Source organism: Salvia miltiorrhiza, chromosome 7 (genome assembly GCF_028751815.1).
Source record: "Salvia miltiorrhiza cultivar Shanhuang (shh) chromosome 7, IMPLAD_Smil_shh, whole genome shotgun sequence".
In the NCBI taxonomy this organism is placed as follows: domain Eukaryota; kingdom Viridiplantae; phylum Streptophyta; class Magnoliopsida; order Lamiales; family Lamiaceae; genus Salvia; species Salvia miltiorrhiza.
The window spans coordinates 6,798,071-6,824,306 of NC_080393.1; the positions used below are offsets into that span (position 1 = coordinate 6,798,071).

The 26,236-nt window shown below is 33.3% G+C and overlaps 4 protein-coding genes across 4 annotated transcripts in view; all 4 read left to right on the plus strand.

The window, feature by feature from the left end:
• Window positions 1-26,236, plus strand: part of LOC130992114 (nucleolar complex-associated protein 2) — an 884,658-nt gene that overhangs the window by 189,519 nt on the left and 668,903 nt on the right. The window lies entirely within an intron of this gene.
• Window positions 1,482-3,985, plus strand: LOC130992125 (root phototropism protein 2). Its single transcript, XM_057916636.1, has 5 exons — window positions 1,482-1,794; window positions 1,886-1,955; window positions 2,036-2,413; window positions 2,540-3,265; window positions 3,345-3,985. The coding sequence occupies exons 1-5, from the start codon at window positions 1,751-1,753 to the stop codon at window positions 3,840-3,842; spliced, it is 1,716 nt and encodes a 571-aa protein (XP_057772619.1). The 5' UTR covers window positions 1,482-1,750; the 3' UTR covers window positions 3,843-3,985.
• Window positions 11,561-16,707, plus strand: LOC130992143 (26S proteasome regulatory subunit 6B homolog). The gene is made up of 7 exons (XM_057916670.1): window positions 11,561-11,633; window positions 13,039-13,700; window positions 14,297-14,527; window positions 15,169-15,327; window positions 15,518-15,670; window positions 15,974-16,057; window positions 16,220-16,707. Exons 2-7 carry the CDS (start codon window positions 13,221-13,223, stop codon window positions 16,352-16,354), a joined length of 1,242 nt encoding a protein of 413 aa, XP_057772653.1. The 5' UTR covers window positions 11,561-11,633; window positions 13,039-13,220; the 3' UTR covers window positions 16,355-16,707.
• LOC130992189 (uncharacterized) lies at window positions 23,326-24,232 on the plus strand. Its single transcript, XM_057916738.1, has 2 exons — window positions 23,326-23,751; window positions 23,828-24,232. The coding sequence occupies exons 1-2, from the start codon at window positions 23,541-23,543 to the stop codon at window positions 24,037-24,039; spliced, it is 423 nt and encodes a 140-aa protein (XP_057772721.1). The 5' UTR covers window positions 23,326-23,540; the 3' UTR covers window positions 24,040-24,232.

Below are 26,236 nucleotides of genomic sequence, written 5' to 3' on the forward strand. Positions count from 1 at the left end.
TAATATGATTTTTTAAGGGAATTAAAAAGTACTAGTAGGGATAATATGCCTAAAAAGAAAATGCACGGTTGGTAAGTTGAACTTTCTACATCATATTGTGTAATATTTTATGTTGCATATACCAACGGCCACAAAGTGCCAACAAAATTTAAAAGTCTACACAATTTTTCTTATAGTATAAATTAGCAAAAATTAGACGAAAATGAATAGATTTTTCATGTATATAAATAAACTAATAAAAAAAATTCATAACATAAATTGTTAAATTTTATCAACTCATGTCGATCGATTGTCCAAATATACAATAGAAAGACCAAGAGATATTTAGCTGTGCTGAAATAGATGATCCAAGTTGTATTTTAGTCAGAATTATGAATAGTGGAGTATAAGTAAATCCGAGCTCACGCAACGCAAGATTTCATAATTTAGTGTTCTTTTTCTGGACCTACTTTTTTACTAGTTGGGTATCTGTATCTCTCAGCTTAAATGGATTGGGTGAACAAGCATCCTACGTGTAGGCTTCTGATTAGTGAGATCCGGATTCGGTTGTGGCCCACAACGTGACTCAATTATCCTGTCCGAAAATCGTACATTAGTAAAAGCAGAAAGTGGGCTAGGCTGACAAACAGCAAGTGACGTGGCACTATGGCAGCCAAGTTCGTGCTTCGGAGCGGAAAAGCGTTGTGAGCCACTCACTTATTTGAGTGGTAAGAAATCTATACCAGGCTTCCAGCACACATGACTTGACCCGATGTTTGTTTTTGTGTCCGGGGAGCCAAACACGGCTTTAATAATGGGTTCAGGGGTAAAAATGTAAACTCATGTGCCCAACTGAAATCCATTAATTGCCCCTTTTAATCTGGGGGCCAAGGGGGTTGAACCCTCCCCATTTTTGAGTTTTTACTACTTCGAAATCAAACTTGAATTATAGAACAACAAAATCTTGATCAAATCTAATGGATCCAAGGGAAAAAAAATAGAAAATGGAAATAGAGCGAGATAACTTATGGGCAAATTATCCCAGCGCTTAATATTTTTTCCCAATAAGATCACACTTTTTAATTTTTATAAAATTGATACACAACGTTTCAATATTATTTCAATAATATTATGAAATGAATTTTACAGCATATTTTTCATAAATTTCTTTTTTTAAAAAAAAAAACACTCAAAGAGTGGGAGTTAAGCATACCCGTACCTATAAATAACTATCAATCAATAAAAGAAATTAGAAAAAAATGGTATATTGCATTTTAATATTTGTTCTATAAGAATGTGGCGAAGGCATTTTGTTCGATCGCCAATCATGTAAACATTATGATATTGGAAAATGGGCCCGTTACATTACTTGATAAAATTCAAACATTGCGTCCTAATATGATAAAAAATTAAAAAGCCAAACAATATTAATAAAGAAAACTCGTGACCTTTTCGGTACTTTCCCATTTAAAAGACATATACTGATCCGCAGTTGATGAACCAAAGGGATAAGGGAATCTGCAGGGCAGAATGGACAACGGAATCATTTGGAACTTGAAAACTACATTTAAAAGTTGTAATAATAACTCAAACTCCCCGTCGGATGAATTCGTGTCTCACTAAAATCCGAAAAACACAAGTAAAAACCATATATGTTTGCATGAAAACTGCAACTTTGATTTATTACAACCTAAATTAAGCTCTTTATATACAACACATTATATTAAGAAGCTCTACTACTCAAAACTCTCCTTTTCTCCCTCACCCACTCATGGCTAACAGATTCTCTCTTGCAATGGAAAGAACTGGCCAGTGGTATTTCTCTTAACTCCCTTTTGCAAAATACTTGATCAATGCGATTAATTTCCCTCCTTATTGATCTCACTTTCTTGATTCTTTTTATCAGGGTTTTTTCCCAAGAAATCTCAACTGATATCATCGTTGAAGTTGGAGAAGCCAACTTCTGCCTCCACAAGGTAAGCTAGATTCTTCAAATTCGTGGTGGATTCTGCATTCAGTATAATATGGAGGGATTTAATTAAAGTTTGTGTTGCAGTTCATGCTGGTGGCGAAGAGTAACCATATAAGGAAGATGATTCTTGAATCGAAAGAAACAGATTTAACCAGAATAAACCTCTCAGATATCCCCGGCGGCCCGGAGATATTTGAGAAAGCTGCCAAGTTCTGCTACGGCGTCAACTTCGAGATCACCGTTCACAACGTCGCCGCACTCAGATGCGCCGCCGAGTACCTGCAGATGACCGATAAATACTGTGACGCCAATCTCGCCGGAAGAACCGAGGATTTCTTGTCCCAAGTCGCCCTCACCACCCTCTCCGGTGCCCTCGTCGTCCTCAAATCCTGCGAGGATCTCCTCCCCATGGCCGACGACCTCGGCATCGTCCGACGCTGCGTCGAGATCGCCACCGCCAAGGTCACACCGGATCCTCTATTCCATATTCAAATGTGTTTAATTAATTAGGAATGTATCCTAGTATAAAATAGTATGAATCATTTTCAACTCTTAAATCATAAAGACTGACGTTTTGAATTGTATCAGGCATGCGTGGAGGCGAATTTCCCGAGCCGTTCGCCGCCGAATTGGTGGACGGAGGAGCTGACGATCTTGGACATAGGCTTCTTCGAGAGGATCGTTGCGTCGATGAAAGCGAGAGGCGCCAAGGGACTAACTCTAGCTAGCGCGATCATAACCTACACGGAGAGATCACTGCGCGATCTCGTGCGTGATCACTCCGGCAACGGCGCCCGCTCCCTCGAGTCCGGCGAGTCCGACGTGCGTCTCCGGCAGCGCGACATCCTCGAGGCCATAGTGGCCTTGCTGCCTGTCGAGAAATCGGCTTTCCCTATAAATTTCCTGTGCTGTCTGCTCCGGACAGCCATTTTCCTGAGGGCCGACAGCCGGTGCAAGAGCGAGTTGGAGAAGAGGGTTTCTGTGATTTTAGAGCACGTGACCGTTGATGATCTGCTGGTTTTGTCTTTCACCTACGATGGCGAGAGGCTGTTTGATCTTGAGAGTGTGAGGAAGATCATATCTGGATTCGTTGAGAGGGAGAAGAATGTCGCAGTTTTCAACGCAGGGGATTTCAAAGAGGTTTGCTCCACTGCGATGCAGAGAGTTGCCAAGACTATCGATGCTTATCTCGGCGAGATAGCCACCTACGCCGATTTGAGCATTTCCAAGTTCAACGGGATCGCCAATTTGGTCCCCAAGGCCGCCAGGAAGGTCGACGACGATCTCTACCGCGCTATCGATATCTATCTCAAGGTATGCATTTATATATCATCACTGCCCCGTCACGTATTTAAGTCGTCTGAGTCTGATTTGTTTACAAATGATGGTGCAGGCGCACCCGAATCTGGATGAGATAGAGCGGGAGAAGGTGTGCAGCGTAATGGACCCGCTGAAGCTGTCGTACGAGGCTAGGGTTCACGCCTCCCAGAACAAGCGGCTGCCGGTGCAGATAGTGCTCCACGCGCTCTACTACGACCAGCTGAAGCTGAGAAGCGGAGGCGACGACGATCACAAGGCCGCGGACGCGGTGACGACGAGGAACCAAGTGCAGGCCGACACTTCCCTCGTGAAGGAGAACGAAGAGTTGAGGACCGAGTTGCTGAAGATGAAGATGTACATACAAGATATTAAAAAGGGGCATGGACAGGGACAAGGACAAGGTGGGACGTCTTCGAAATCGAGTGGTAAAAAGATTACATTCTTCTCATCCATGTCCAAGACATTGGGGAAATTGAATCCCTTCAAGCATGGATCCAAAGATACCTTGAATATTGAAGATGGAATGCCGGATTTGACTAAACCTAGAAGGAGGCGATTCTCCATTTCCTAAGTTTTAATTTGCTCATTAATTGCATTTTTGTTTTTCATACTCTCGTTTGAATGTGATGATGGATTAATTAATCTTGTAAAGAGTTTGATATTTGTGTTTGCATGTTTTAGTTTTTTATGAGAATCTTGGTGCGTGGTTTGACATCTTCGTGTTGCATTATATGCAAATTCAGTATATAATATATATACTATACTATATGTGCGTAGATCCCAGTAGTAATATTGATGGATCTTCGTATTATCGTAGTGACAGAACCATAAGTTATGTGCTGCTAAATTCTTTATTTTCTTTGTGCGTGGTATCTTATCTCAACTATAGTTGTACTTGCGTATAGGTCAATGTAATTTATCTATCGTAATCGGTTAATTAACAAACAGTGATTTGTGAAATGTTTTGTCCATCCTCGACCAATCAATCAATGAGGCCCCCCACCTCTCGATTGCGCTGCCCTATAGTTGACGAAATTGTTCAGATTATAAGCAAAATCTTATACGCCATTCGCCTAATTGATCTAATGACTCGTTACTTTTCAGCATTATTATTAAGAAGAAAGAATTATTAAAGAGTAAAAGTAATAGAAAATATATATAATTAAAAAAAGAAAGTAATAGAAAGGGGTGGAGCCCCCACAATTTTTTGTGAGAGAATGTGATTTTCTTTTTTGGAACATGCCGTTAGCAATGAGGCAAACGAAAAAAGAAAGTGAACCATTATCAATGGAACGGGAGAATAAATATTATCGTATTGGGATGCATTTGTTTGAGGAAGGAATAAATTTTTTTATTATCTTATAATGCTTTATTTGTTTTAACGTAATAAAAAATTTATACTACAAAACTTATAAAATTCCATACAAATATTAAAATTTATACCTAAGGATTGGTAGTATAATTTTATATTATATCACATTTTATCTCTTTGGCTAAAAGATTTTTTGTAATACATAGACGAGATAAATATATTATCATTTAAATAAAAGATATAATAATATATGATCTCTATTCTCTACTTTAAATGATAAATTTCTAATTCATTATATAATTATCCATTTATTTAAAAAGATAAAAAGTAAACACCATCAATGTTTGTTTTAGTTTTGTGGTGCATGTTTCTCATATACGAATTCAGTATATGTGAATGTGAGCGTATTAATATTTGTGGTTATATGATGACAAGCCATCAATCGTGTCTTGGTACCTAGAAAAATAGTCGTATTTATCTTAATTTTATTTCATACGTGTAGAATATTAATTAGTACTTAATATACTTAATTTATGGTGATCGATAATAAACGAGTGGTGTAGTTGATGATAGACAAATGGTTGATGCGATGCGATGTTGATCCCCGCCCAATCAATCAATGAGGTCCCGACCTCCCAATTGCGCTAGCTGAGCTACAACAAGACGATTGCTCTTGGAATTTAAACAAAATCACAAACCTGGATTACATGTCATGAATCGACCGTATTAAATAATAATAACTTTTATTCAATTAAATACGACTGTCGAACATATACGTTTCCAATATTTTGCAAGGGGAAATAATCATAGCCACATTATTTTAATTTTTTATTTATTATGTCTTGTTTTATTCATATATATATATATATATATATATATATATATATGAAGAGGTTATAATAAAACCTCTGTTAAAATGAGAACTAGGAACCTAATCTTGACCTTTTAAATATTAGATCTAATGGTTATGATTTAGTCAACAAAAGAAATTGTGCATATATTATATTTTACTGTGCACTTAAAAAATATGCAATTTATGCAATTGAAACTAACAATGCAAAATACTCAAGCAAATCGAAATTGTGCATCTATGCAATTGAAACTGTGCATCTATGCAATCGAAATTGGTCATCTGTAGTTTAATCTCAGCCCTCTATTTTATTTAAAGCAATGGCTTTAAATTGGTTCCTAGTTTTTATCTTAAGGGAGGTTTCTATGTTAACCCTACCCTATATATATATATATATATATATATATATATATATATATATATAGGGTGTGGTTCTAGAGAGAACTACATTATTTGTGAGAACGGGAGAACCATCAAATCTAATGCATCCACTGTAAAAATTAATGCATTTGCTGTTAAAATTAATGCACTAAAAAAATTTAAAAAAAATGCTCCCTTCAGGATTCGAACCCAGGATCTGCATTCATCCAACAAGATGATGCATCCACCGTAGATCTTGATGATCGAATGGCTGAAAATGGTTCTCCGGTCTTCTTTTATATATGGTTCTTTCTTGAACCTCTCCCTATATATATATATATATATATATATATATATATATATAGGGCGCGCTCCAATGAGACCCCATATTTTTCGTGAAACAATAGGACAATGAATAAGACATATAATACTAATGAACAAAACGTATATCTAATGAACAAGATGTATATACTGATGAAAAATAAAATTTAAAAAATTCGTAATGAATAAGACATATATACTGATGAACAGGGCCGTATATACTGATGAACAATGCAGTATATACTGATGAATAACAAAATTTAAAATATTCTGCTCCCTCCAGGATTCAAACCCTGCGAAAAAAAAATCACCCTCCAGATACAATATCAGCCATAGGATTGATAAAATAAACGCACCAGATCGTGCCATAGATCTCACTAAAATTAGGGGGTCTCATTGGAGCGGCCCCCTATATATATATATATATTATGTCTTGTTTTATTCATATATATATATATATATATATATATATATAGGGGCGCGCTCCAGTGAGACCCCATATTTTTCGTGAAACAATAGGACAATGAATAAGACATATAATACTAATGAACAAAATGTATATCTAATGAACAAGATGTATATACTGATGAAAAATAAAATTTAAAAAATTCGTAATGAATAAGACATATATACTGATGAACAGGGCCGTATATACTGATGAACAATGCAGTATATACTGATGAATAACAAAATTTAAAATATTCTGCTCCCTCCAGGATTCAAACCCTGCGAAAAAAAATCACCCTCCAGATACAATATCAGCCATAGGATTGATAAAATAAACGCACCAGATCGTGCCCTAGATCTCACTAAAATTAGGGGGTCTCATTGGAGCGGCCCCATATATATATATATATATATATATAGGCGCGCTCCAGTGAGACCCCATATTTTTCGTGAAACAATAGGACAATGAATAAGACATATAATACTAATGAACAAGATGTATATACTGATGAAAAATAAAATTTAAAAAATTCTTAATGAATAAGACATATATATTGATGAACAAGGCCGTATATACTGATGAACAATGCAGTATATACTGATGAATAGCAAAATTTAAAATATACTGCTCCCTCCAAGATTCGAACCCTGCGAAAAAAAATCACCCTCCAGATACAATATCAGCCATAAAATTGATAAAATAAACGCACCAGATCGTGCCCTAGATCTCACTAAAATTAGGGGGTCTCATTGGAGCGGCCCCCTATATATATATATATATATATATATATATATATATATATATATATAGGGAAGGACTAAAATAAGAGCATTTCTTAAGATATAAAATAAGAATCATTTTCAGCATTTAGATCATCAAGATCTACGGTTGATTCGTAATCCCGTTGGATGGATTTATGGTCCTGAGTTCGAATCCCAAATGTAGCAAAAATTTATTTTTCATAATTCATAACTCTATACAGCGAATTCATACGTGTTCTATATAATATTCATACATTAAAAATTGCTCTTATTTCTTATTTTAAGATGTGCTCTCACGGTAGCCCACCCCTATATATATATATATATATATATATATATATATATATATATATATATATATATATAGGGGCGCGCTCCAGTGAGACCCCCTATTTTTCGTGTAACATGAGTACAATGAATAAGACATATAATACTAATGAACAAAACACATATCTAATTAACAAGATGTATATACTGATGAAAAATAAAATTTAAAAAAATCGTAATGAATAAGACATATATACTGATGAACAGGGCCGCATATACTGATGAACAATGCAGTATATACTGATGAATAACAAAATTTAAAATATTCTGCTCCCTCCAGGATTCGAACCCTGCAAAAAAAAAATCACCCTCCAGATACAATATCAGCCATAGGATTGATGAAATAAATGCACCAAATCGTGCCCTAGATCTCACTAAAATTAGGGGGTCTCATTGGAATATATATATATATATATATATATATATATATATATATATATATACATAACTTTCAAGGATTCATCAAATTTCTCTTTCTTCTTCTGCCAAAATCCGAATTCGTAATTTTCATATTTTTTTGAGAAGGCGAAGATAAATATATTGATCACAAGAACATGGAATGTGGAGATGACCCATCACAAACGACGAAGATTCATTCCATACATGATGTGAATTAATATCTCTCGCTACTTTAATTTTCGTATTGAATAATTTAAGAATACAATAAACTACCAAAAATTAAAAAAAAAAAAAAGAAAAGTAAGTTACACTGTGGCTTAATTTTTTTTAAAAAAATTTGTTACAACCAAAGAAATGAAAAAACCCACTCATACTCTAGCTCCTAGGGTGACTCGAACCCTCGACCTATTGGTTGGAGGGGAAGCGTCTTACCAACAGACTACGCTTCATCGAGATGTTTGGGGGATTTGAACCTAAGACCTCAATAATATGTGAGTGATATTTTGCCACCTTGTCCGGTATTACACTGTGGCTTAATAAAATTGCCAACTTTCGAATATTATAATTATAATATATGCATGCACTATAAAACATTATATATTAAAAATAGTATATTTCTTGATTAATTATAACTAAATAATTTAACTAATTAAAATTTGTAATTTATAACTTACAAGTAAGTAATTTATACTAGTAATTAGTAAGGAGGGAGTAATAAAGAAGTATCGTATATCGTTTACTCTTAAAATTACTTTTTGGTAAACTAAAATTATTTCCGTGTATCACGAGTTGGCGGTACCGGTGGTCGGGTACGTATGCGTGAAACGAAATAATAGGTGTCCATTCTTGACATGGGCTGTATAGGCGTAGTATTTATATAGTCAGGCCCAATCAAATAATAGGTTTCCATTTACTACTAAACTACAATAACCATCTCACTAACCATCCATATAGCCCCTCACATGTCTATCTACATTAGATATATACGTAGAGTAGCATTCTAATGTAGCCAAAATAATTTTTGTTGTTGGAAATTTTAATCATACAAACAAAATTATAAAAATAATATTTAATTTATTGGAAATTTTAATCATACAAACAAAATTATAAAAATAATATTTAATTTATCTTACAAAAATATGCATAATTTGGGACGCCACAAATTTAAAAAATCTTGTAAAATATAGTGTCAGTGGAGAAAGGGTCTCATATTGATTATGATGTTTAGTGGGAGATTTATTATTATAATTGCGCTATGCATGTTTTTATGAAATGGACGAAAAAAGAAAACTATGCATATTTTTATGGGACAGATGGAGTAATATTTATGATTAAAATATTCTTATAGTATGTAATTGTGTAAAATACATTGTTAATTTGTTACATATTTTTTAATTGTGAAAAATGTGTAATTGTGTATTTTGCATTGTTACACACTTTTTCGCATTTACACATTTTTATTATTATTACATACTTTTGCAAAAAAAAAAAAGCATATAACAATGCAATACACGATTTTCACAATTTCGTGTAACATTGTATTTTATACTCACACATTTTCACAAAAAAGTGTAACAATGTAAAAGTGCGTAATATTCGTTGGGAGGTGGCGATGCCGCTAATAATAGAGCAGGTGAGGCAGCGCAGGTAAGAAAGACAAAGGCGCCGGGGGGGGGGGGGGGGGGCTCCAGCCGAGGGAAACGACGACGTTACTGGTTGGGGGAACGAAACCAACGATAGCATCTTCAGAGGCGGCCACGATTCTCAGAGGAGGCATTGCAGCCACAATTTTCAGAAGAGAATGTGATGTGGCGGCACACGTGGTGCGAGGGGAGGGACAACATGAGTCAGATAAGAGGGACGGAGGCGCGGGGCAGGTGCGACAACAACAAAAGTTGGGGATGTCGGTGAGGAGAAACTGTGAAAGGGAAGGGGCAGTATCGACGCGGCTTGGGGAGGGGGCGACAATGGAGAAGGCGGTGGTGCAGTGACACAAGGAGCAACAACAGAAGGCTCTGCGTGCATGTGGAGGGGAAAGGGGGGAGGCAGTGTGAAATTAGGATTGAGGGGGACAAATGTTTTGTAATTTGGCAGGTTTGTTTGCATTTATTTTAGCTTTAAAAAAAATCATTAAGGTAGAATGATATATTTACACAAAAATGCTAGTTTTTCCAATTTTTTATTTTTACTAATTTTTTTTTTTCTTTTGGTGAATGAAAATGAAAAGATTGACCTATCAACTATTCAACTCTATGTGAATCTTTGTAAAACGACTAGTGGCAGCATTACTTTTCTATGATTTTAATATTCTCGTGATATTAATTTTGTAGGGAATTGAGTGTTGGATGATCGTTTCTATTTAAATTGTTTTATCTTGTGAAATGTGACAATTGCTCTTACTTTGATAAAATATACAGAAATATTGAGACTGAATTAGGTTGAATGATCTGAATGGAAGTTGTAGTATTGTAGATCATCTCGATACGAGTTTGTAGGCTCAAAATGGATTACAAATCAAAGTTCAAACAAGAGAGATATGATCGAAACAAAAACATTGCACGTCGAGATAAGAAGCCCGCAGGGAAAAATACGGAAGACCTTAAAACTGGGTCCAGACGTGTTTTTATCTGTAGTAATTGCTTTCATACTTTCTAGGTTTTAGATTTATTTTCTACAAGATTGAATATTCCAACTATTCTTTCAGAGTTTTATCAATTTTATTTATTTCAATTGCTTTATTTTTTTAATTATGTTTTAGTTTATTTTGGTATGTTTGATTAGTTTTATTTTCTGATTATAAGATTTGCATGTAGTTGATTAAATTGATGTGATTGATTTATTGATACCTTATTGTCTTCCAATTTTTGATTTACAATTCTCAATTCTTATTTCTTGTGGATTATGACCAATAATTTGTAGGTTTAGTTATTCAGTTTAAAAGAGATATATATTGGATATTTCTAATGATAATATTAAAATTTCACGATTAATATTTTTATTCTACAATTTTCTATTTATCATTATTAATTTGTATTATAAAAATATTTATTGTAAAACTAAATATGATTTTATATTGAATTATAACCTACATCTCATATTAAAAACTGAAGATTAAATTATAGGAGTATATCCTAGTTATAAAATTTTCAATTCTTATTATATAGTTGTAAATTAAATAATGTCATTATATATTATAATTGGTTGATTAAATAAATGAATAAAACATGCAAATTGAACTGATAGTTGTAAGTCTATATAATATATAAATGAGGAGTTTCAATTTAATTTTTTTCCACCAAGATAATAAAATAAATAATTATTATCATTTAAAGTCATGATTTATTTTTTTCCCTCTCCTCGATCATTTCTCTTTTTTTTTGCCATGCTTTGTTTTTTAATACTTTTATTATATATCTATCTGAAGTAATTGGTCTCATGTATGAGACAAATCGCACATATATTTGTGTTGTTGTGAACAACCATAAACTTGGAAGTTGTAATAAAAAAAAATAGTTTGTGTAATTGAAATATCAAATATGTATGAAAATAAAATTAAAACAAGAATTCGAAGGAGACTAAGGGGGGTGTATTCGTTGTGGATTTCCACAGACTTTAAAAAGTCTATGGAATTTAAATTCCATGGAATTCACATAGATTCCAGACGACTTTCAAAGAATTCGTGGTTGGATTTCACCCCGATTTTCACTGATTTTCGAAGACTTTATGGGATAATTTTGGAATTGAATTCCATGAAACCAGCGCCCGCGGAGAACCAGCGCCCGCTAGAAGAGACCCAGCGCCCGCAGAGTCCCAGCACCCGCTGGAAACCCAGCGACCGCTGAGTTCCAGCGAGCGCTGGAAACCCAGCGACTGCTGGGTTCCAGCGAGTACATGGAGAATCGTAGTCTGGATAGATGGTTTCATAGTAAAAACAGATCATACAACATCTTAGGTTCAGTCCACCATGTTGTCCTGGACTGGCCCAAGAGGCTGCAAACTGCAATAGGAGCTGCTCACGGAAGTGGAAATTTTTTTTTTGTTTTCAAAATTGTGTCATGTTTGGCTCCAGCAGCTATATATTTTTTACAGATCTGTGGCCTTAACCCCTCGCATTCTGCTGAATGAGAAATGGGGTTTTACTTTCTTAATTAAAGATTTGATTTTTATTTATTCTTTTTGAATATAAAGTTCTTACTTGACTCTGAATAGACATCTAGAACAAAAGGGTTTACCAAGAACACGATTTGCTCTCTGCCCTTCTTGCTTGCACAGTTCCTGCAAAAATCTATGTGGGGTTTCCTTATTTTGCATGAAAATTGTGCCCAGTTCAAAAAAAATTAAAACTTGCTTTAGACAAGTTGTGATTGTGTTGTTGCAAAGATGATTCATTTGAAGTGGAAAATTTTAATATGGGACAAAGTTGTGGATATATATGATTGGCCAATATATATGTTGGCCATCATTTAAGGGAGACCCACCATGTTTACGAACAAAATGTATGGTCTTGAGTAATTTTCCAGCGATTGAACCCAACGATCGCTGTGGTCAAAGGCTACCCATCAGTGAGAAGACAAATGGAATCCAGCGATTGCTGAGTTCCAACGCTCGCTGGCTTTTTGGCCGCGGGTGCTGGAACTCAGCGCTCGCTTAAAACTTCATGGATTTCAATTCTCGTGGTTCTTGGCCTGATTTCGTCGTGTGTATTTTTTGGATGAAATTCATGAAAGTCATTCCGGATTTTAAGTCAATGGAATAACGAATACACCTAGATTTGTATGGATTTTAAAAAGTCTTGAACGAATACACCCAGATTTATAAGGACTTTTAAAAGTTTTGAACGAATACACCCAGATTTGTATGGATTTTAAAAAGTCTTGAACGAATACACCCAGATTTCTGCAGACTTTTAAAAGTCTTGAACGAATACACCTAGACTTTTAAAATCCATAGAAATCCATCAAATTCCACAATGAATACACCCCCCTTAAGCATGGCGCCCTTTATTTATAACAGCGAACGACGACGTTTCAGCGCCAAAAACAAGGCGGTGCTGTTGCCACCGCCACGTTTCTCTACAAACTACTGCTACTCCGACGGAGAACCCCTCCTCGGTTCCATCTCTCTCACGGACGCACATCGTCACACTTCTTCCACCTTGATTCCGCCACCAAATGGCTACTAGTATGGTTCTCGACGCGAAACCCTCACAGTCCGAACCACCTCCGGCGCGTGCCACGTCCGATTCCGACCAGTCCGCCTACGCTGACGATGACCTCTACACCCGCCTCAAATCGCTGCAGCGGCAGCTCGAGTTCATCGAAATTCAGGAGGAGTACGTGAAGGACGAGCAGAAGAACCTCCGCCGCGAGCTGCTGCGGGCGCAGGAGGAAGTGAAGAGGATTCAGTCGGTGCCGCTCGTCATCGGCCAGTTCATGGAGATGATCGATCAGAACAACGCCATCGTTGGGTCGACTACCGGCTCGAATTACTACGTTCGCATCCTCAGCACCATCAACCGCGAGCTGCTCAAGCCGTCCGCCTCCGTCGCCCTGCACCGCCACTCCAACGCCCTCGTCGACGTCCTTCCGCCCGAGGCCGACTCCAGCATCTCGCTCCTAAGTCAGTCGGAGAAGCCTGACGTTACGTATAATGTGAGTTTGCTGATTAATCGCGATTTTTGAAGTAGGGTTTTAGAGAATTTTGCTTCACTGTCGATGATGGAGTTGCTTAATTTTCTTGTTTTGGGGTTGGATTCAGTGCGATGCTGACGATAATTTTACTAAGTGAGTCAATTGATAATATATGGTGAACATTGATTAACTGCACTATTAATTGAAACATTTATGTATTCGAAGTGAAATTGCGACGAAGTTTTAATAACCTCTGCTTTGGGTTGTGAATTAAACCACGCCTCACGGTTTTCTCTCCCTCAGCTTACAGAAATTTTAATCAATATGAGTCATTAGTGTAACTACTTTCAAATTTTGCAACTGCTGCTATCCAACATTGTCTGCAGAGGTAGATGTCGCTTTTCGTTTTGGAAGGAAAATCTTACAAGACTGAAGGGGTTGAATGAGAAATCATGAGTATCTGTTAGTCTCGGGCTAATTTATCGTTGCCTTAGCATCATATTTATCTTTCAGTAGAGAATTTGGCATGCCATCACCGCTTTGTATCTTTTTTGTATGAATGTTTGAGTACAGCTGCAAAAATAAAGAAACTGATTTATCTGTTTCAACGTTGTCAGGATATTGGAGGATGCGACATTCAAAAGCAAGAAATTCGTGAAGCTGTTGAATTGCCCTTAACTCACCATGAGCTTTACCAACAGATTGGCATAGATCCTCCTCGTGGTGTCTTGCTCTATGGTCCACCTGGTACTGGGAAAACCATGCTCGCAAAGGCTGTTGCTCATCACACTACTGCGGCCTTCATCAGAGTTGTTGGTTCAGAATTTGTTCAGAAGTACTTAGGAGAGGTATGCTGTAAAATCAACCGGTTATATGTGTACGTCATATACTGATCACATATTTGGGGAATGCAAGAGTGATATTTCTTTTGTATGGAACTGTGTCGAGTCATTACATTGATGGAAGGTTCAGATGTTTCATGTGACGTATCTATATTCCCGAAATCATACATGTCCATCCTCAGTTGATGGAAGGTTCAGATGTTTCATGTGACGTATCTATATTCCCGAAATCATGCATGTCCATCCTCAGTTGATGAAGAAATTATGGTACTTTGGAACTATGAATTAGGGAAGCAGCAGAATATTCTCCTGTTGGCTTTGGCTTGTATCTGGTCACTCATGCTGATCACACTTTCGTAGTGCCTTTCATCCATAGAAAAGACAAATAAATGAAACTCATTGTATGCTATTTGGTTTATTTAAGATACAAATGAAGTGATGCTCCATTTTGCAAGTTTGTTATTACGGGGTGTTCAAACAAAGGATTGGACTAATGGCAATATACAATACTATGTTGATGTCTCCTGATATTTGTGTACTTCTGAATTGTTCAAAATGATTGGTTCTATTACCATGTACTTGAAATTGACAAGACTCTTGAACTGATTGGAAAATGTAGGTTAATGTTTTTGTAATGATACGTGCAGGGTCCTCGAATGGTTCGTGATGTATTTCGTCTCGCGAAAGAAAATGCACCTGCCATAGTTTTCATTGACGAGGTAGATGCAATTGCTACTGCAAGATTTGATGCTCAAACAGGAGCTGATAGAGAGGTCCAACGAATTCTCATGGAATTGTTGAATCAGGTAATTTTTTAGGCTTAGTTACGAGTTGATGACACTGATAAGACCATGGCTTCAGATTTTCTATTCATAAGAATGTCACAATTGCAATACTGAACACTTGGTCCAGAAGGGTGTGGTGTCTGAGCTATTCCATGTCTCATCTACCATGATATCCGCATTCTGATAGTTAATTCGATTTGTTTTTTTGCAGATGGATGGTTTTGATCAGACAGTTAATGTGAAAGTAATCATGGCAACAAATCGAGCCGACACATTAGATCCTGCTCTTCTTCGTCCAGGGAGACTTGATCGTAAAATTGAGTTCCCTTTACCAGATAGGCGGCAGAAGAGGCTCGTCTTTCAGGTGATGCTTGAAGAATTATGTTTGTCCCTTGTACTAATTAATCCTTTATTATTTTTTTTCATTTTGGACTTAAAGTTCATCCCATCCCATCCCCTGGAACACAAGTTATCCGCAACGCTGTATTAAAGAGAAACGTTGGTAGTAATGTGAATTAATGCTGAAGAAGTTGCCTCCATTAAAGGAAATTATTTTTCATCATATAATATCAGATGTTGGATTTTGCTATCCATTTGTATTTACAAGTGTTTTCTTCATTTGATATGATTGACCTTGTAGTAAACAGAAATTGCTATTCACATGCAGGTTTGCACTGCCCAAATGAACTTAAGTGATGAGGTGGATTTGGAAGATTATGTGTCCCGTCCAGATAAAATCAGTGCTGCTGAGGTTGGTGATTCTATTTACATGTATAACGTTTCCATATCAACACGTTTTTTGAAGACTAAGCATGTCCTGTATTTGGTTGGATGCTTTTCATTTGGAGCAATATGATTAGGATCAGGTGCAAGTTTTTATGTAGTTAATACAAGTTTGTTTTAAATGTCTCAGATTGCAGCCATATGCCAAGAAGCAGGTATGCATGCGGTGAGAAAGAACCGATATGTAATACTCCCCAAAGATTTTGACAAGGGTTACAGATCTAATGTGAAGAAGCCCGACACCGATTTTGAATTCTACAAGTGATCTGTAAAGGGCATGAGGGTAAATTCTATACATATGCATTATCACCTATATTTGAGCAAATAAGTTATGGAGTTACAGTTTATCTAGTGGCACTTATAGGGTCAGTTGCTGAAACATTAGATCTCAAGTGTCCTTGTCTTGCATATGAAGTCAATCAGATATCGTGCAAGGTAGAATCGTCGATTTGTATGCAAGTGTTTCTGATATAGCTTTATCGCAGCCTATATCGTTATCTTGACTTTGCTTTCTGTGTGCCACCCGTTATGGAATGTTTTGGTAGACAGCGGGCTCTCGCATTATCAGATTTTGGACCACATATTTGTGTAAATGAAATTGTAAGGTGATGCTGAAAATATCTTGGGTTTTATTTGACTTGTCTTATTATGTTTGGCACTTTGAGTGACGTTGTATGATAAATTGCTCCTTCCTGTGGTAAGTTTCTTAGCTCTTGCCCTTTTAAGCTCTGCATTTACACACTAGTTATTGAAGAATATTGTTTGATTGAAGTAGTGGAGATTAGATGTTGAGATCCAATTATATTTATTTCTTTTGCAAATAGGAGATGGTCTAGAAAGAAGCCCATCATCATCCATGTTCTCCCTAATATTAAAAATAGGCAGCCTCACGAAAGCAGCTGTCTAGCAATTTCCCATTTTAAAATTGGAAATATCAAATTAGGGCAAATTGTCATGATCAGAGTGTTCAAGAAATGGGGCCTAGAAGATTCTCGAAATCGCTTGATGACATTAGGGATTTGTTGGGGCGAAAGAATGACATAAATTCTCTAGAATCATTTCAGATTATTCTTTCCAGCGCCCGGTTGGTAGATATTCATCTTTTTATGCCAACCATCTTTTCATATGCTTATAAAGTAGTATATATTTGACAAAATAAGTAATACATTTATTTCTTATCCCACTTTTCATTTCTCACTTTTTAAAAATTGTGTTCCAATTTATGTGAAATTATAAAGAATTGCATGTATTATGAATGTTATTGGTAATTCTATCATCATACCATTTGATTTTGTCGGAGTTGGAATAATGAGTAAAATCTGAAAGGTTGTTTTGCTGGTTGGAAACCCCAGCACGAGATATAGCATATATGTTACCTTCTAATTTTCCATATCAATAATGATTTTGAGACACCTAAGTGTCTAGACACCTAGGTGTTAACCGGGTTTTTTGTGATTTTTTAATTGAACCGGTTTTTTGTTAATTGATGATTTTACTAAAGTATCCAACCTAATTTTACTCTATTTTTTTTCGGTTGTTTTCCAGCTTTTTCGTTTTTAATTGTTTCCTTAATTATAGGTTTTGTTGTTACCTTATTTATCTATTATTTATTTTCAAAAATTTTATAAATCATATAATAATTCGAATTTATGAGTTTTAATTGCAGATTTTTTTTATTTATTTGTTTCAAGATTTTATTATTTAGTTTTCGAAATTAATTTTGTTTTTCGAAATTAATATTTATTTGTTTCAAATTTTTAGTATAATTTATTTTTCGGATTTGTTTTTTTTGCAATTGATATTTTTTCGAAATTAATATTTATTATTATTTTTCGAAAATTATGTTATTTTTATTTATTTTCACTAATTTAGAGATTATCCTAAAATAATCCTAGATTTGATTCCACTAATTTAGAGATTTTAATTTCTCCAAATAATAATCTCAGATTTGATTCCACTAATTTAGGGATTCTCCTAAAATAATCCTAGATTTGTTTTCATTTATATATTTTTTTTCGAATATTAAAAAAAAACATTTCGAAAATGATTTAAAAAACAAAGAACCAAAATAACAAGAAAAATGTGTTTCATTTATAAATTTTTTTCGAATATTTAAAAAAAATCGTTTTCATTTATATAATTTTTTCGAATATTTAAAAAAATTCGTTTTCATTTGTATAATTTTTTCGAATATTTAAAAAAAAATCAAAAATGATTTAAAAAACAAAGAACCAAAATAACAAGAAAAAGGTATTTCATTTATAAATTTGTTTCGAATTTTTTTTTAAAAATCGTTTTCATTTATATAATTTTTTCGAATTAAAAAAATAGAAATAACAAGAAAAAGGGTGGTTGGGGGGGGATTTGAACCTGAGACCTCAATAATATGTGAGTGATACTTTGCCACCTTCTCCGATAGTGGCAACCGCATTACTCAACCGTTAGAAATAATAATAAATTGAATCATACAAAGGGGCATTGTTCGAAAGAATAAATAACATATAATTTACTAAACGTGATATAATAATTATAAACTGAATCATACAAAGGTTATATTTGTCTTTTACTATTTACTTAATTAAACCTAGATGATTAGTTAGTCGTGTGTTAATAATTCCTTTATTATTTACAAGTATTAATCGTACTTAATTATTAGTGGAGAAAAATTAAAAAATCACCATTTTTGAAAAAAATAAATAATAGAATTTTCAAGAAAAATAATACATATGGAAAACAATCTACAATTATTTTTAAGAGAATCCTAAAATAAATGTAAAAAAATGAATAAAATATAGTCGAAAAATATAAATAATATAAATTTTGGAACATATAATATGTGTGGAAACAAATTTAATTGTTTTTTAGGAGAATCCTCATATTAAAGGAAAAAAAAAATAATAATAATACTCCATCCGTCTCACAAAAACATGAACATTTTGTTATTTTGGGGTGTCTCACAAAAACATGAACATTTTCATTTTTATACATTATTTCCTTATTTTTTATCCCTCCTTTTCATACTTATTCACAAAAAAACCATCATGGCCCACCACTACTTTTCCTCAATTAACTTATTACTCTCAAAACACTTTATAAAGTAGGACCCATTTTCCATTCACAATAATATTTAACTAACATTTCTTAAGACCCGTGTCACTTCCATTTGTTCATGTTTTTGTGAGACGGAGGGAGTAATACAATTTTCGAAAAAATAAAATAAAATTACAAAAGAAAAAATAACATAAAGAATTAAAATCGAATATAATACTAAAAAACGGATAAGATCATTTTGGAAAGGATATTCTAATGGAAACAAATCAAAAAGATTAAAACAATTTTCGGAAGAAAAAAAAATTGGCTGAAAATAGAACCCTCAACAATCGAACAAATTTAAAAGAAAACATAGTCAATTCATAAATTTTCGAAAAAAATAAAATAAAATTCGAAAAACAAATGATATAAATTAAAAAATATATATTTTCGAAAAAAAAATTATTTTCTGAACAATAAAAAAATAATATATGCAAAAATAATTACTATAGGATTATGTTTACAACAATTCATAATTTCATCGAACAAAAATAAATCTCAGAAATAAATAAATAAATAAAAATTTGAAAAAAATTATAAAATTTTCATTTTTCAGAAAAAAAAACAATTTTCGAATAAACAAAAAAATAGGGAAAAAAACTAAAATACTAAATAAATAGGATAAGATTAAAAGTAGTTGAGGAATTTAAAAAATGATATTTTAATATAAAAATAACAAAATTCGAAAAAATAACAATTAAAATAATATATATTTTTCAAGAAAAAAAATTTTGGCAAAAAAAAACGGCAAACAATACTGAAAAAAACAAAAATACAAAAAAAATTAGAGTAGATTATAAATATTTGAGAAATATAAGGAAAGGATATTTTAGTAAAACCATAAATTAGCAAAAAATCGGTTCAATCAAAAATCCACATAAAAACCGGTTAAAACCTAGGTGTCTAGACACTTTGGTGTCTAAAAATCACTACTCTTTGCATATATAGGGATAATTTTTTGAAAAATAAAGTTCAAATGTTGGCGTGCAAAGGGATTGGTTTTTCTTATAATGAGAGAGAATCATTTTCGAAAGCACCCAACTGAATTGCTTCGAATTCGTTTGTTTATATTGTATAAAATGCAGATAGGGAATTGGTTTGTCATCCATAAAGAGTAATGATGTGTAACGTTTCATGTTTTCGTGTGAAATATGCACGTCTCGTGTAAAGGAGAATCGGTAGTGATATGACCCTATTTTTACGCTTTTTGTGACATGTCAATTTGGTGGAACTCACTTGGTCGGCCAACTGCTCATCATGACCATGTGGATAAACATTGTAAAATTAAATATTTTACATCAATAGTTGGGGCGAAATTATTTTGAGCAATTCAATCCTTTATGTTTTTATTTATAATTTATAAATAAATAGTTTGTTCGATTTACAGATGACTAACAAACTGTTAACAGAAACTGGCAAATAAAATGTGTGGGGGATTTTTGAATGGCAAACAAGGTATTGGTTTTATTAACTCTTAGGTGTGGTCAAGGGTAACTACAATTACATTATGTTACAACTTCATTATGTTGTGATAACTACAGTCAGATTATGTTACAACTTAATTATGTTGCGACTTGATGTCTTTCAATAATTTATCTTGTGCTTATATGCGATGCTTTCCCTTTATTTTTATTTATTGTTTTATTGTTTTATTTTTATTTGTTTGTTGTCTTAACATAGAACTTTTTGTATTATACTGTCTCTTTTCGTTTGTCTGCTCCACTTTTTTTTGGCTGAGCTTGGTAGTTGGACATTGAGCTTCATTCTGTTCCAACTTCTTTGTTATTTTGTGGTAGGAAGGTATTCTTTCATGCTTTCTAAATTTCTCCTCCTATTTTTTCATATATATACACAGAAATAAAAATAAAATAAAAATTGACACATGGTGGAACCATGTGGACTCGTGTTTCTCTCTCTCTCTCAAATTAAGACAATTAAATTAAATTGTACTTCCTCCGTCCCACCAATCTTGAGCCACTTTCCTTTTTCAGTCGTTCCACGAATCTTGAGTCATTTTCTTATATGATAAAAAATTTTATCTTTATTCACCTTTTCACTTTTTCATCTACCACACGTAACACACTAAATACTAGTATTTTCTTAATTTTCGTGTCGAAAAGAATTGTCTCAAAATTTGTGGGACGAAAGGAGTAAAACTTTCGGTTTCTTGGTGAATGATTTTCGTGCTATATTTTATACTTTATATATTTATGTGTGTTGAGTTACTGGAGTATCATATCACATTATGCATGTAAAATGTTATGTGAAGTATAATACGAAAAATGTATGAGAGGATCTCTTCTCATAATAATTATACACTTAGGGTGTGTTCACTTTTATGCCTTTAAATGTCTCCTTTCTTATCTTATATTTTACACAAAAGAGAAGTTCACTATTTTTCCTTCCTTATTTTTACTTCAAAGAGGGATAACATTATCCTTCCATATTATCCCTTATTTGTAGTGAAAAAGAGGAGGAATGAGTGAAGGTCAAATTCTATTTTGTAGGAAATGAGGAAAAAGAAATGAAGGATTTAAATAGTAAAATTTTGTTTATCCCTCTTTTTTCTCATGATAAATTTACAATCAAAGAGGACACACAAGGAAAAACCACAAGAAAGTTCTGTTTTTCTTCATTTAATTAAGAACTTGAAACCATTGTTAGATTTGGAAGTATGGACATGCCAATAAATATTAATCTGCGGACTACTATAAAATACACATACATATATAGCTCGTTGATTTTGAATACATATCATTTAGAGGACACTTCAAAATTATTGATTTAAATTGAATAGTGTTATTTGGACAAAATTTGTCCGGACAAAAAAATGTTAAATATTTTAAAAAATTGATTATATAAAAAGTTTGGTTCAAATTTAAAAAGGATTTAGTTAGTTTTATTGTTTTCTCCACATTATAGATTTTTTTTTTTGTAATTTTTCAACAATTAGTTTGTTTTTTACTATGTTACTCCCTCCGTCCACCAATTCTTGACTCATTTTGCCATTTTCGTCCATCTACCAATTCTTGACCCATTCTATTTTTAGTAATTTTTTCACCCGCAATAAGGTGGGACCCTCATTCCACTCACAACATACTACACCAATTTCTTAAAACTCGTGCCATTAGCAAATAGGTCAAGAAATGGTGGACGGAGGAAGTATTTTTTTTGTACTTAAAAATAATAAAAATTTAAAAAATATAAAAAAGTACAAAAAAACTACATTATGGAGAAAATAATAAAAATAATTAAGTTTTTTTTAAATCAAAATTTTTAAATAAATATATATTTTAAAATATTTAATAATTTTTCGAGTGAATATATTTTGTGCCAATAGTATTGTTTTCAATATATGTTGTTGTAACTAGGCATAGTGCACAGGAAAATCAAATATAGCATGATTGCAGAGAGACAAAGAAGGTTTGTGACAAAATGTTCCTTTACCTTTTTTTTTTTTTGAGGAAATGTTCCTTTACCTTTAAACAAACAAATACAATTATTAGTTTGACTCTATGACACCTAATTAACTAACCCCTCACCCAATATTTTATAGTATTTTTTGCACCAATTAGAAATTCAAGTATCTGTTGCATTAATTGTCAAATTAAAATTTAAAGTTGACTATATTTTCTAATTGTTATTTGCATTTTCTTAGTTCAAAAAAATATTCATGACATTCCTTGTACCACAAATCACTAATTGTCAGTATTTGTTTTTTCTTTAAATTCAAAAAATATATTCTATGGCATTCCTTATTATACCACAAATCACTAGTAGAAACTAACGATTTCAGACTCCCCAAATATCATAACATGTTACCTTTAAAAATTATAATTTGAAAAGTTTGGTCATGCTCCCAATATGCCTTTTTTTTTTTTTGAAAGTAAATATGAAATCTTCATTCAAGGGTAAGGAGTACAACAAGTACTCAAATTGATGATAGTTCTTACACTCTTGATATCATTAATATACGAGTAAAGAGAAAGAAGAACTAAAGACTTGTCGGCATATAATCGAGAGCATGTGAACTCCAATCATGCAGAAATTGGTACGAGCTCCAATTGAAAATCTCTATTAGTACTTCATTATTATGTAGCATCTTTTATTATAAATACGAGCTATAGCCATATGCAAAATATTGTGTACAACCGGTCGCATAGCCTGCGACGGGTTCGCCCGGCCCAACCCAGTTACTTAAAATATAAAAGCTTTTTTTTCATTTTTTTCTCACTTTCTTCCTTCCCCCGCCCCCTATTCGATTAGGGTTTCTTTTCTCTTTTCTCTCTCTTCCGATTCCGCCTCTCTCTCTCTCTCTCTCTTCTTTCTCTCTTTCGTTTTTCTTTCTATTAATTAAAGGAATGGATAGTGGCTACAGCAGTGGGTTTAACAGGAAAACATCGTTAAACAGTGATTTTCTTCGTTGGACAAAGAGCACTTCTACTGGATCCAAGATTTCTCATCATCATCAACAAACTAATCCCCACCGTCTATTTAGTATTGGAGATGATGATGATGATGCGGGGCCCACCAATGAGATGGCGTTCGGAGGTGGCACCACTCCCCCTGCAGGTGTCCTAAAAATAAAATAAAATAAAATAAAAACTCTTGATTTTTTTTTTCATGATTTAGAAGATGGATGATTTAGCTGGAGGAGTGGCGTCGACGGGTTTTCCATTCACAGGTGCGCAATGGAAAGAATTGGAGAGACAAGCTATGATCTACAAATGCATGATTTCGTGTGTTCCTGTGCTGCCGCATCTTCTCTTCCCTCTTGATTCCGCATTCTCCTGTAAATACTGTAAATACAGTATTTATTTTCATTCTCCCATTCCACCTTCAATCTCTGCACATTATTAACTATGTAATTGCTTCAGGCAGTACAAGCTGCCATCTTGAATGGTGAAGCCAATACAAGGTGAAGCATCTAGTTATCTTGGATGTAAGTTTGTAACTCCGTTGTCGCTTGGTATTGGGGTTGCTTGAGATGTGACGAATGTAATTATTCCAAGGAATACAACTATATATCCCTACAATAATCATCAATCATCAATCTTTGCTGTTTTTTTGTAGAGAATGATTTAGGTGAAAATCGACCCATCGCATAGTATGCGACGGTCGTACCCAAGACCAACTGATAGCAATATGCTAAGAAAATTAATGATTTAACCAAATTTTATTTTATGAAAAAATTTAATTACTTTCCATGTGCAGAACCTTACTGTTTTCATATACATAATGTGTAGATTCATAATTTTTCTAAACAATTTACGATGGTTCATAGTTAATTACCATAAAATATACAGCTAGTATTGCACACTCACACGAATAAAAGATTCAAGATATACCATAGCATATAACTAAAAATAATGTTATCGTCACACTAGTGGGGCCCATCCCGTGACACTGAGCGTTGTATTAAATGTACAATTCGTACATTTAATTAAATGTGTACATTCTGTATATTGACTAAAAAGCCCCATTATTTGGCTACTCATTTCGTTATTGGCGGACCAAGAAATAAACGCCAACCATAAATTCCATCTCTTATTGAGACAAATAATTTTGACCATGGAGTATACACATAATGTCATAATGTCAAAATTTATAATCATGGTTGATATTTAGTTCAAGTTATTAATTTTCTTTTCAATGTTATTTTTGTTCTAACATCCATTAATTTTTATTGTGATTATTAAACTTACAAATTACATAAATATTGAAGCTCGATAAATTCTCTTTTCACTTTAGCTTCAAACATATGAATAAAAAAATGAACGAAGCTTTATCTTTAATGTAATAAATTTGATAGCCTCAATAATAATTTATAAAGTATTAGGATAAAAATAGTAATATTTGAAAAAGAGAAAAAAAGTACTGACATGAACTATATATCAACCACACATTGATTCATATAAATAATATGTATGTATTGTGGGATAAACCTAATAAATAAACACGTGATGTGCACGTGAGATCACTTATTTCATTCTTGTATATAAAAGAAATAAATACATCAAGCATTCGCGTGAGTTTATTCAATTTGTATTAATTATTTATTAAATCTTTTTGAAATTCGAAGTGTCTGAAGTTATGATAGACTTTTAGATAATTTAGTAACAAAAATTCCTAAAAGAAACAAGTTATTTTCAGTTCCTTTCTCAGAAAAGGATTTGACTATTCATCCTTATTTTAAAATTGTTCACTTGACTTATTAGCATTATTAAGCAATATTTGAAATTATCTTTTGAGAACCTAATTGTCCCATTGAAACACAGTTTGACGAGATCGGTAAATTTATCATATGTTAAGGACTAAAGAGAAAAGGTTTAAATGAGGTGAGGTCAATGATGAGAAAATTGCCCTTTTTCGTACACAAACACTCAATTTTCTATGAGAAATGATAAAAAGAAAAAGAAAAAAAGAAAGATGGACATCTAAATATTTTGGGTTAATTTATAGTCTCGGAATAAAATAAATACAACGTCATTTTCCATGCAATATGCAGCTCTAATAATAATATTTATTTCAATGAGACCACACATGTCACATTCAACATTACCTTTTTTTTATTGATTTGCCACACCTTTATGAATACCCGTTTGTCTTAATGTTCTCAAAAAAGGGATGTCCTAATTAGTGATAGATATAATACTAGTATATGTTAGTAAAATACATATTTGTAAAACAATTCATCTAATACACACGAAAGTGACATTAATACTAAAAGATATATACTAATTAAATAAAGTTAAATATGAAATTATTATACCCTGCCGTTGACCATTATGTCAAACACTGTCTAAAGTCCAACCTTTGAAAAAATATTTGATAGAGGCGAAAAAAAATCTACATTTTAGGTTTTTTTTTTTATTGTTTTACGGAATCTACTTTTTAGTTTTTACAATGGTTAACGCTAATTTAACAAAAAAATATATTGTACAATAACAAATGGCCTTTCAATTAATTTGCTATTCAGACACGATTTTAAAACATCTCATTTAAGATCAAATTTTTCCATAGGTCGCGATTTTGACACTCCAAAATATTTTATAAT

Excerpts from the sequence above, each read along its gene's own strand:
- LOC130992143 (XM_057916670.1), top strand. The coding sequence starts at position 13,221 with ATGGCTACTAGTATGGTTCTCGACGCGAAACCCTCACAGTCCGAACCA. Across the intron at positions 15,671-15,973 it reads AGAAGAGGCTCGTCTTTCAG|GTTTGCACTGCCCAAATGAA; the intron begins GTGATGCTTGAA and ends ATTCACATGCAG. Across the intron at positions 16,058-16,219 it reads ATAAAATCAGTGCTGCTGAG|ATTGCAGCCATATGCCAAGA; the intron begins GTTGGTGATTCT and ends TAAATGTCTCAG.
- LOC130992125 (XM_057916636.1), top strand. The coding sequence starts at position 1,751 with ATGGCTAACAGATTCTCTCTTGCAATGGAAAGAACTGGCCAGTG. Across the intron at positions 1,795-1,885 it reads ATGGAAAGAACTGGCCAGTG|GGTTTTTTCCCAAGAAATCT; the intron begins GTATTTCTCTTA and ends TCTTTTTATCAG. Across the intron at positions 2,414-2,539 it reads TCGAGATCGCCACCGCCAAG|GCATGCGTGGAGGCGAATTT; the intron begins GTCACACCGGAT and ends GAATTGTATCAG.
- LOC130992189 (XM_057916738.1), top strand. The coding sequence starts at position 23,541 with ATGGATAGTGGCTACAGCAGTGGGTTTAACAGGAAAACATCGTTAAAC. Across the intron at positions 23,752-23,827 it reads TGGCACCACTCCCCCTGCAG|CTGGAGGAGTGGCGTCGACG; the intron begins GTGTCCTAAAAA and ends TGGATGATTTAG.